An 11,547-nucleotide genomic window follows, 5' to 3' on the forward strand; every position below is an offset into this window, starting at 1 on the left:
AGTGTTCAGACCAAGATCAGGGCTCCGTAGGAGTCACGTTCCCTCAGCCTTCCTTCTCCCCTGTCCTGAACCAGTGCTTCTTACACAGACGATTCCTTCCTGCCCTTCCCTCTCCACCCACTCAAGCTTTGACTATCCCGCTCTTGGGCCTCTGGGCAACGGCACTGCTGGGCTCTGTGATCTCATTTTCTGGAATGCTGACATCGACTCCAAAGAGCCCCTTATGCCAATTAATTACATAATCGTAATCAAATGCCTAGTGGCCCTCGGGTGCCTGTAAAATAATTTTAAAACCTTAGAATGCACATTCAGACATTTTGCAAATCCAGCCACTGTGCTCTTATTCAGATCCTCTGGTGTGGAACCCCCTGTGCTCTTCCTTGAATATAGCTTGTGATTTCATCTTGTGGTATCATGCCTCCAGGTTGCTGTTCATTCTTTCCCTCCTGCTTCCTCCTTTGGGGCAAACTGATGGAAGACAGTGTAGTACAGTGGTTAGAAGCTCCAGCTTGGGTGTCTGACCGGCCTCAGTTTATTTCCTGACTTCAGACTTCTGAAGCATGTGACTCAGGTAACTTTTATATTAATCCACATGATTACCTAGAATGGTTGTGGTGTGTGTGTGTGTGTGTGTGTGTGTGTGTGTGTGTGTGTGTGTGTGTGTTTTGTTTTGTTTTTGATATGGTTTCTCTGCGTAGCCCTGGCTGTCCTGGAACTTGCTCTGTGGACCAGGCTGGTCTCAAACTCACAGAGCTCTGTCTGCCTCTGCCTCCTGAGTACTGGGATTAAAGGCATGTGCCTCCACCGCCGCCAGCACCACCACCACCACCTGGCTTAGGTAGGCCAATCTTAATATAGTAAGAGAAAAAAAGATCTATTTTACATTACATTTTATATCCATTTGTAATAAACTTACTGATTTGGGAGGTTTTAATTGCTTTTTAGTTCATGTTTTACTATAAAACATGAACCAGAACTAAAAAAAGTTAAAATTTTCTCCTATTTTTTATCCCAATACTTTTTCTGTTCTCTATGAAATTACATCAGACTCACAAGGAACTCATCAGGGACCGGAAGCCTTGTGCCCAGTGTCAAAGCTAATTCCTTTATTATGTTCTTACTTTACACAAAGCTAATCTAATTTCTCTCATGCACTCTCAGGTCACCTACGAACACTGACCCAGTGTTCAGATTAGCCAAAGCAGGACATAGGCGATTCCCAGGTCTGGTGAGGTTAGGGGAGTCGGCCGTGGGGATCTAGGCAGAGAAAAAAACTGACCTCAGTCAGGTGTCAGGCAACCAGGAATGGGGAATGTGTTTATTCCCTCTCAGTCATAAAAACACCACACAGGAAAGAACAAAACTGGTATTCACAGCACACAGGGCACTGCCCAATTCTGCCCTTTTCTGTCCTCCATTTCTTCTTTGCCAAGGTCGGGAAGAGAAGGTGCTTCTGTCCCCAGGTGTCTGCAAAGGTGTTTACATCAGCTCTGCCTCTCTGCACATCTCAGACCCCAGAGTCCTGTGATCTGAAAACCTGTCTCATCCTCCTCCATTCTGTCCAGTCTCATCCACTACCTCATGCTCTCCCTTCTCTCTCCACCCTTTCCCCACTGCCCTTCCAACTTTCATTCTGATGGAGTTTGATTCTTTTAAAGAAAGACACCCCAGTACATTCAAACATCCTATCTCACTCACACAGTGTCCCAGAGGACGCTCACGCCTGGCAAGGCAAGTTTTCTGTTTTAGGTTAATACCACTTCTTCCATCATTACATTATTGTGAAATTATCTCTCACTATCTTATGATGACCTTCTGTCATTAAAAGACCCTGTAACGCCAGGCGGTGGTGGCGCACGCCTTTAATCCCAACACTCAGGAGGCAGAAGCAGGCAGATCTCTGCGAGTTCGAGGCCAGCCTGGTCTGCATAGCAAGATGCAGGAAAGGCACAAAGCTACACAGAGAAATCCTGTCTCGAAAAACCAAAAAAAAAAAAAAAAAGACCCTGTAACTTAAGCAGTACTCCAATCACAGAAGAGTGGTAGCATGCAATCCATGCCCCAAATAGGAATAGCAGAACGGAGCATGAAGCCAGAGTCTGGGAGAAAAGCAATCCTAGACTTTGGAATCAAAGCCAAAGAGTTTTAAACAGCTTGACTGCTGGGAGCCTCCGGTGTGTCTGGTCAGTAGGTTGTGTGTCCTGTTAGCAGACACCAGACTTCATCTAAGACCCTGAGAATTCTGCAGAAAAGAAGCAGGGAGACCTGAAAGTCTTCATACTCTCAGGGTGTGAGAGACCAAAATGATCAGAATTGCTGCATTGCCTGAGTTAGTAATGCAGTGACTGCTCCTGAAGGTCACCGTGCTGAAAGATGTTCATCCCTTCCTCTAGCATGTCTAGAGGAGGAAGCACAGAGAGGCAAAAGGCAAACCTGTGGTGCTCACATCCATGGTTTAAATGACTTATGCAATGATTCAAGAGAATTGAGGTTGGCCCCTAATTAACCATGCAATTTATTAGATTGTTTTCCTTGTTTTTCTGAACATGCTGGAAAGCAAGCATCTTAGCTTATAGCCTATCATTTGGGGCTTTGCAGCTTTTCTATGTTATTCGCTATAATATATTGCACCCTTCCGTCTCCACACCCTAAGATCAACTAAGAGAATCAAAGGAACGGGAGAGACTGAGATCAAAATGTCACCTTTCTCACCAGGCATGCAAGGGCCAGCCTTTCGGGATGGAGCAAGTGTTTCTTCATGTAGCACAGAATTAAACAGAATGACCTACTGATCCACTAAAGGGACCTCACAATGGTCCTTCCTGGGGGTGAGCTGCCCATAGTCAGAGAATCCAGAAGGGCTGAGACAGGCCTGTCTACCTTGCTTCCCCTCCCAGTCAAGTAAGGCATTTGTCTCAAGGAGAAAGTGACAGAGAAGAAAGGCCAGGAGAGTTCCTGTAGTGGAAACTATAACACAGGCTGGTGGGGAAGAGGGAAGAAATGCTCTCTGCCTGGTAGCTATTCTAAGTAGGAGCAAATAAAGCTGTTCTATAATTAAGCAGACTGAGTGATTCTATCTAGAGGAATCTGTAAGCAAAATTAGTAAGATCTATTAAAGACCCATCACCACAAAGCAGAGCAGAAGTGGGGGCTTCCGTCTTGGTAGGAGGAGGCATGGCTGAGACCAATGGTGAGCAAGGTGGAGTGGAGATTTGCACACAAGGCCTCCTGTCTTCAGAAATCAGAGCCAGAGGCTGGAGGATGGCTCAGCAGTTTAGAGCACTGGCTGCTCTTCCAGAGGACACGTGTTTGAGTTCCAGCACACACATGGCAGCTCACAACCGTCTGTGACTCCAGTTCAGGTGATCCAGTATCTTCTTCTGGCCTCCTTGGGCACCAGGCACACATGTGGTGCACAGACATGCACACCAGCAAACACCCACACATGTAATTTTTTTTATTTTTAAAAAAGAAATTAGAGTTAGCTTAAAGTTTTCCCCCATAATACCATCTTCTCCACTTCTATATTTAAGGAGGAGAAAAGGAGGAGAAACAGCTTTCTAGAAACTACAGACAGCTCTCTTTGTCTTCCCGTGCAGAAACTCGTTTTGAAGGATATTTAATGGGACTATTATTAACAGTAGTGGCCACCATAAATAATTGAAATGCTCATAAGTTACTGCCATAGTCACTTCTATTCCTTTTTTGTTTTACTCAGATTTGATTAAGAAAACATATGAAGGGGCTGGAGAGATGGCTCAGTGGTTAAGGGCACTGATTGCTCTTCCAGAGGACTGGGGTTCGATTCTCAGCACAACTGTCTGTGACTCCAGTTCCAGGGGATCCAACACCCTCACACAGACTTATTATGAAGGCAAAAAAACACCAATGCATATAAAAAATAAAAATAAATTTAAAAAAAAGCATATGAAGGTTTCTTAAATGAATACCAATGTGACACGTGGCAAGAATGACTCTACAAAGGTCTTCTGGCTAATGCCAGAACTACAATATCGAGTCATAGCAGACCCTGTAATTAAGACTATGAAATCTGCAAGAATGATGCTATCATTAAAAAAAGTTAATGAACACAGTTCATATCATAATCTAAACAATAAAAGCCTGGAGTTCTGAATTCTTCAGTTGTACACACTTGCTTCTAAGGGACCCATATCATTAAAACTAATTAGGCTTCTTTTTGTTTTTTTTAAGAGGCAAGTGGGCGCAAGGTCCCACCACCACCACAAACCACACAGTCGAGATTTCCATATTTGGGGTCAGCACGTGTGAAGGGTAATGGGGGAGCCCTGGGGGTGAACTGCCCTTAGTCAGAGAGTCCAGAAGGACTGGATTCTGTTACTTCACCTGCTGGCTAAATATTAGGCTTCACTTCCTACGTGTGTGTGTGTGTGTGTGTGTGTGTGTGTGTGTGTGTGCGCGTGCGTGCGTGTGTGGAGAGAGAGAGACACAGACAGACAGAGACAGAGAAAGACAGAGAGGAGAGAGAAAGCCTGTGTGTCACCGCACGTGTGTGGAAGTCAGAGCACAATTTGCCAAAGTGGATTCTCTCCTTCTACTGTGGATCTTGGGGTCAAACTTGGGTGGTTAGCCTTTGTGGCCAGCACCTTTACCCACCAAAGTTTTTTGTTTTTTTTTTTAATGTCCACATATAGTAAGAAGAGGAGTTTCTTTCTTTCTTTCTTTCTTTTTTTTTTTTTTTTTTGTATTTTTTGGTTTTGGTTTTGGTTTTGGTTTTGGTTTTGGTTTTTTCAAGACAGGGTTTCTCCGTGTAGCTTTGGTGCCTGTCCTGGATCTCACTCTGTAGACCAGGCTGGACTCACAAAGATCTGCCTGGCTCTGCCTCCCGAGTGCTAGGATTAAAGGCGTGCACCACCACTGCCCGGCCTTCTTTTTGTATTTTAATTTAAATATAATTACATTTCCCTCTCCTTCCTTCTCTATAACCCCTCCCATAATGCCCTCATTCCCCCTCAAATTCATGAGCTCTTTTTATTATGTTACATGCATATGCATAAATGTACAAATGCAATCTGTTGATTCCATTTACTGTTGCTTACATGTATATGATTTCAGGGGTGACCGCTTGATATTGGATAACCAATTAGGAGGTAGATCCCAATTCTTAAAACCTGGTTAGTAACAGTTATTTGTATTACAAAGAAACCACTGCATATTTGCAATGGTTTGCTTATTGTTTGATCATAAGTGAATTTATGCATGTTTTTTTACAAGAAGTTACCTACACACACACACACACACACACAAAGCTAAGAATGTTTTTATACTCTATTGGTATACCAACCGCCCACTTTGACAAGCTTTTGTTCAATTCTGATTAAATTGTATAGGATGCATGCAAATTTATCAGCAGGTAGAAACCTCAGAAACAAGTGACAGAGAGAAACACCTGATGTGAGCCTATCCTTGCAGTAACCACGGAATGAAACTGCTGGCTTAGAGATAACAGACAGCAAAGGACAAAGACAATCAAAGGAAAGGGCTGGAGGGTGGGGGGCCTTCGGGACAGCAGGTAGGGAGAGGGAATGAAGAGAAAGTGTCAGAACCCTTAAAAAGATCTTATACTTAATAAAGTGACCAAGCATGGTGGCATGTATCTACGGAGCACATTTCAGGCCAGCCAGGTCTAGGTAGTAAGAACTAAACTTAATAAATTAGGTGGAAGTTCATGGAAGCATGGGGACAGGAGAGATGGTTCAGCAGTGAAGAGCACCAGCTGCTCTTCCAGAGGACCCAGGTTCAAGTCCCAGCACCCACATGGAGGCTCCAACTACCTGTAACTCTAGTTCCAGGGGACCCAATGTCCTCTTCTGGCCTCCTCAGGTACCAGACCAAACATCCATGCAGGTAAAACAAAATAAAATGAAACAGAAGAGTGACTATGACACTGAGGTGATGGGCAGTTTGATTTACTTTCCCCGGTTTTAATCAGGCTTGCACATGGAGCTTAGGAAAGGATGAATCTGCGGACTGCTTCATTTCCAAAAGTCACTGCAAACTTTGCCAGCTTCCTGGGCAACAGCAGATACACTGCCTTCTGGATGTCTTCTGGGGTGAGGGTACAGCGCTTTTTGCGGTACATCAGCTGGCAGGCTTCTGTAGCAATGCGTTCAAAGATGTCATTGATCAGGATGTTTACAATGTCCACGGAATGAGATGACATGCCTCTCTGGGGGACAACTTCCTTCAGGACCCTGCTTATGTAGCGAGAATAATTTCTATGGCCAAAGTTGATGCTGGAACAATGTGACTGCTTTCTGGAGATTGAACTTAGACTTCTTTTGACATATTGGCATCTTCTGTTGGTGGACCTGGCCATTGTAGATGTTGTTCTCCTTGTCCGTTAGGAATGGAGAGGAGGAGGGCCGGAGAATGGGAGCGGTCATCATACTTATGGTGGTGTGTCACAGTCACATGGCCAGGGCCTCTCTCTGATTGGTTCTCAAGTTTCCTATGTCACAGACACTTAGCAACAGAGCTGACCTCTTGCTGAGGACACATTGGCTCCCCTCAGCCTTTCCAGAGAGTAGGAGGGTGTCAAAAGGTGGTGGCGCACGCCTTTAATCCCAGCACTCGGGAGGCAGAGGCAGGCGGATCTCTGTGAGTTCGAGGCCAGCCTGGACTACCAAGTGAGTTCCAGGAAAGGCACAAAGCTACACAGAGAAATCCTGTCTCGAGAAAATAAATAAATAAATAAATAAAAAGTACTGATGCCACCTTTAAGCAGAAAAGAGGAGTGTTCAAGTTTTCTTCCTTCTCCCTATAGCAATATGTAAGCATCCTATACAATTTTTTCAGAATTGGACAAAAGTTTGTCAAAGTGGGCGGTTGGTATACCAATAGAGTACAAAAATATTGTTAGCTTCGTGTGTATGTGTGTGTGTATGTGTGTGTGTGTGTGTGTGTGTGTGTGTGTGTGTGTGTGTAGGTAACTGCTTGTAAAAACATGCATAAATTCACTTATAATCAAATAAATAAGCCATTGCAAATATGAAGTGATTGCTTTGTAATACAAATAACTGTTACTAACCAGGTTTTAAGATTTGGGATCCACCCCCTAATTGGTTATCCAATATCAAGCGGTCAGCCCTGAAATCATATACATGTAAGCAACAGTAAATGGAATCAACAGATTGCATTTGTACATTTATGCATATGCATGTAACATAATAAAAAGAGCTCATGAATATGAGGGGCAATGAGGGCATCATGGGAGGGGTTGGAGAGAGGGAAGGAAGGAAATGTAGTTACATTAAATTAAAATACAAAAAGAATAAAAGAAACTCCTCTTCTTACTATGTATGGACATAAAAACAAAACAAAACAAAAAACCCAAACCTCAGTGGGTAAAGGTGCTGGCCACCAAGGCTAACCACCCAAGTTTGATCCCAAGATCCACAGTAGAAGGAGAGAATCCACTTTGGCAAATTGTGCTCTGACTTCCACACACGTGTCGTGACACACAGGCTTTCTCTCTCCTCTCTCTGTCTCTGTGCTAGTCTGTCTGTCTGTCTGTGTCTGTCTGCCTCTCTCTCTCTCTCTCTTCACACACACACACACACACACACACACACACACACACACACACACACACGCGCGCGCGCGCGCGCGCGCACGCGCGTGCGTAGGAAATGAAGCCTATATTTAGCCAGCAGGTGAAGTAACAGAATCCAGTCCTTCTGGACTCTCTGACTAAGGGCAGTTCACCCCCAGGGCTCCCCCATTACCCTTCACACGTGCTGACCCCAAATATGGAAATCTCAATTGCGTGGTTTGTGGTAGTGGGGTACCTCGATCACATTCTCCTCTTTTTAAAAAAAAAAAAAGAAGAAGAAGAAGAAGAAGAAGAAGCCTAGAGCCAGGCAGTGGTGGTTCATGCCTTTAATGCCAGCACTGGGGAGGCACAGGCAGGTGAATCTCTGTGACTTCAAGGCCAGCCTGGTCTACAAAGTGAGTTCCAGGACAGCACCAAAACTACACAGAAAAACCCTGTCTCAAAAAACAAAACAAAACAAAAAAGAAGCCTAGTTAATTTTAATGATAATTGATCCCTTAGAAGCAAATGTGTACAACTGAAGAATTCAGAACTCCAGGCTTTTATTGCTTAGATTATGATATGAACTGTGTTCATTAACTTTTTTTAATGATAGCATCATTCTTGCAGATTTCATAGTCTTAATTACAGGGTCTGCTATGACTCGATATTGTAGTTCTGGCATTAGCCAGAAGACCTTTGTAGAGTCATTCTTGCCACGTGTCACATTGGTATTCATTTAAGAAACCTTCATATGCTTTTTTTTTAATTTATTTTTATTTTTTATATGCATTGGTGTTTTTTTGTTTTTTTGTTTTTTTTTTTTGTTTTTTTGGTTTTTCGGGACAGGGTTTCTCTGTGTAGCTTTGCGCCTTTCCTGGGACTCACTTGGTAGCCCAGGCTGGCCTCGAACTCACAGAGATCCGCCTGGCTCTGCCTCCCGAGTGCTGGGATTAAAGGCGTGCGCCACCACCGCCCGGCGCATTGGTGTTTTTTTTTGCCTTCATAATAAGTCTGTGTGAGGGTGTTGGATCCCCTGGAACTGGAGTCACAGACAGTTGTGCTGGGAATCGAACCTCAGTCCTCTGGAAGAGCAATCAGTGCTCTTAATCACTGAGCCATCTCTCCAGCTCCTTCTAATGCTTTCTTGATCAAATCTCTGTAAAACAAAAAAGGAATAGAAGTAAGTGACTATGGCAGTAACTTATGAGCATTTCAATTATTTATGGTGGCCACTACTATTAATAATAGTCCCATTAAATATCCTTCAAAACGAGTTTCTGCACGGGAAGACAAAGAAGGCTGTCTGTAGTTTCTAGAAAGCTGTTTCTCCTCCTTAAATATAGAAGTGGGGAAGATGGTATTATGGGGGAAAACTTTAAGCTAACTCTAATTTCTTTATTAAAAATAAAAAAATTATATGTGTGGGTGTTTGCTGGTGTGCATGTCTGTGCACCACATGTGTGCCTGGTGCCCAAGGAGGCCAGAAGAAGATACTGGATCACCTGAACTGGAGTCACAGACGGTTGTGAGCTGCCATGTGTGTGCTGGAACTCAAACACGTGTCCTCTGGAAGAGCAGCCAGTGCTCTAAACTGCTGAGCCATCCTCCAGCCTCTGGCTCTGATTTCTGAAGACAGGAGGCCTTGTGTGCAAATCTCCACTCCACCTTGCTCACCATTGGTCTCAGCCATGCCTCCTCCTACCAAGACGGAAGCCCCCACTTCTGCTCTGCTTTGTGGTGATGGGTCTTTAATAGATCTTACTAATTTTGCTTACAGATTCCTCTAGATAGAATCACTCAGTCTGCTTAATTATAGAACAGCTTTATTTGCTCCTACTTAGAATAGCTACCAGGCAGAGAGCATTTCTTCCCTCTTCCCCATTAGTCTGTGTTATAGTTTCCACTACAGGAACACTCCTGGCCTTCTCTGTCACTTTCTCCTTGAGACAAATGCCTTACTTGACTGGGAGGGGAAGCAAGGTAGACAGGCCTGTCTCAGCCCTTCTGGATTCTCTGACTGTGGGCAGCTCACCCCCAGGAAGGATCATTGTGAGGTCCCTTTAGTGGATCAGTAGGTCATTCTGTTTAAGTCTGTGCTACATCAAGAAACACTTGCTCCATCCCGAAAGGCTGCCCCTTGCATGCCTGGTGAGAAAGGTGACATTTTGATCTCAGTCTCTCCCTTTCCTTTGATTCTCTTAGTTGATCTTAGGGTGTGGAGACGGAAGGGTGCAATATATTATAGCGAATAACATAGAAAAGCTGCAAAGCCCCAAATGATAGGTTATAAGCTAAGATGCTTGCTTTCCAGCATGTTCAGAAAAACAAGGAAAACAATCTAATAAATTGCATGGCTAATTAGGGGCCAACCTCAATTCTCTTTAATCATCGAATAAGTCATTTAAACCATGGATGTGAGCACTACAGGTTTGCCTTTTGCCTCTCTGTGCTTCCTCCTCCAGACATGCTAGAAGAAGGGATGAACATCTTTCAGCACGGTGACCTTCAGGAGCAGTCACTGCATTACTAACTCAGGCAATGCAGCAATTCTGATCATTTTGGTCTCTCACACCCTGAGAGTATGAAGACTTACAGGTCTCCCTGCATTTTTTCTGCAGAATTCTCAGGGTCTTAGATGAAGTCTGGTGTCTGCTAACAGGACACACAACCTACTGACCAGACACACCGGAGGCTCCCAGCAGCCAAGCTGTTTAAAACTCTTTGGCTTTGATTCCAAAGTCCAGGATTGCTTTTCTCCCAGACTCTGGCTTCATGCTCCATTTTGCTATTCCTATTTGGGGCATGGATTGCATGCTACCACCCTTCTGTGACTGGAGTACTGCTTAAGTTACAGGGACTTTTAATGACACCAGGTCATTATAAGACAGTGAGAGGTAACTTCACAATAATATGATGATGATAGAATTGGTATTAACTGGAAACAGAAAACTTGCCCTGCCAGGCATGAGTGTCCCCTCCCACTCTCTGGAAAGGCTGAGGGGAGCCAATGTGTCCTCAGCAAGAGGTCAGCTCTGTTGCTAAGTGTCTGTGACATAGGAAACTTGAGAACCAATCAGAGAGAGGCCCTGGCCATGTGACTGTGACACACCACCATAAGTATGATGACCGCTCCCATTCTCCGGCCCTCCTCCTCTCCATTCCTAACGGACAAGGAGAACAACATCTACAATGGCCAGGTCCACCAACAGAAGATGCCAATATGTCAAAAGAAGTCTAAGTTCAATCTCCAGAAAGCAGTCACATTGTTCCAGCATCAACTTTGGCCATAGAAATTATTCTCGCTACATAAGCAGGGTCCTGAAGGAAGTTGTCCCCCAGAGAGGCATGTCATCTCATTCCGTGGACATTGTAAACATCCTGATCAATGACATCTTTGAACGCATTGCTACAGAAGCCTGCCAGCTGATGTACCGCAAAAAGCGCTGTACCCTCACCCCAGAAGACATCCAGAAGGCAGTGTATCTGCTGTTGCCCAGGAAGCTGGCAAAGTTTGCAGTGACTTTTGGAAATGAAGCAGTCCGCAGATTCATCCTTTCCTAAGCTCCATGTGCAAGCCTGATTAAAACCGGGGAAAGTAAATCAAACTGCCCGTCACCTCAGTGTCATAGTCACTCTTCTGTTTCATTTTATTTTGTTTTACCTGCATGGATGTTTGGTCTGGTACCTGAGGAGGCCAGAAGAGGACATTGGGTCCCCTGGAACTAGAGTTACAGGTAGTTGGAGCCTCCATGTGGGTGCTGGGACTTGAACCTGGGTCCTCTGGAAGAGCAGCCGGTGCTCTTCACTGCTGAACCATCTCTCCTGTCCCCATGCTTCCATGAACTTCCACCTAATTTATTAAGTTTAGTTCTTACTACCTAGACCTGGCTGGCCTGAAATGTGCTCCGTGGACCCATGCCGCCATGCTTGGTCACTTTATTGAGTGTAAGATCTTTTTAAGGGTGCTGACA

At 44.4% G+C, this 11,547-nt stretch overlaps 2 protein-coding genes across 2 annotated transcripts; one reads left to right on the forward strand and one right to left on the reverse strand.

The window, feature by feature from the left end:
• Positions 1-5,986: 5,986 nt before the first annotated feature.
• LOC128113303 (histone H2B variant L1-like) lies at positions 5,987-6,358 on the reverse strand. Its single transcript, XM_052742859.1, has one exon. The coding sequence runs from the start codon at positions 6,356-6,358 to the stop codon at positions 5,987-5,989; it is 372 nt and encodes a 123-aa protein (XP_052598819.1).
• Positions 6,359-10,765: 4,407 nt separating this feature from the next.
• On the forward strand, positions 10,766-11,137 carry LOC128113302 (histone H2B variant L1-like). Its single transcript, XM_052742858.1, has one exon. The coding sequence runs from the start codon at positions 10,766-10,768 to the stop codon at positions 11,135-11,137; it is 372 nt and encodes a 123-aa protein (XP_052598818.1).
• Positions 11,138-11,547: the final 410 nt, after the last annotated feature.

Source organism: Peromyscus californicus, unplaced genomic scaffold, assembly GCF_007827085.1.
Source record: "Peromyscus californicus insignis strain IS unplaced genomic scaffold, ASM782708v3 Scaffold_18__1_contigs__length_77618521, whole genome shotgun sequence".
In the NCBI taxonomy this organism is placed as follows: domain Eukaryota; kingdom Metazoa; phylum Chordata; class Mammalia; order Rodentia; family Cricetidae; genus Peromyscus; species Peromyscus californicus.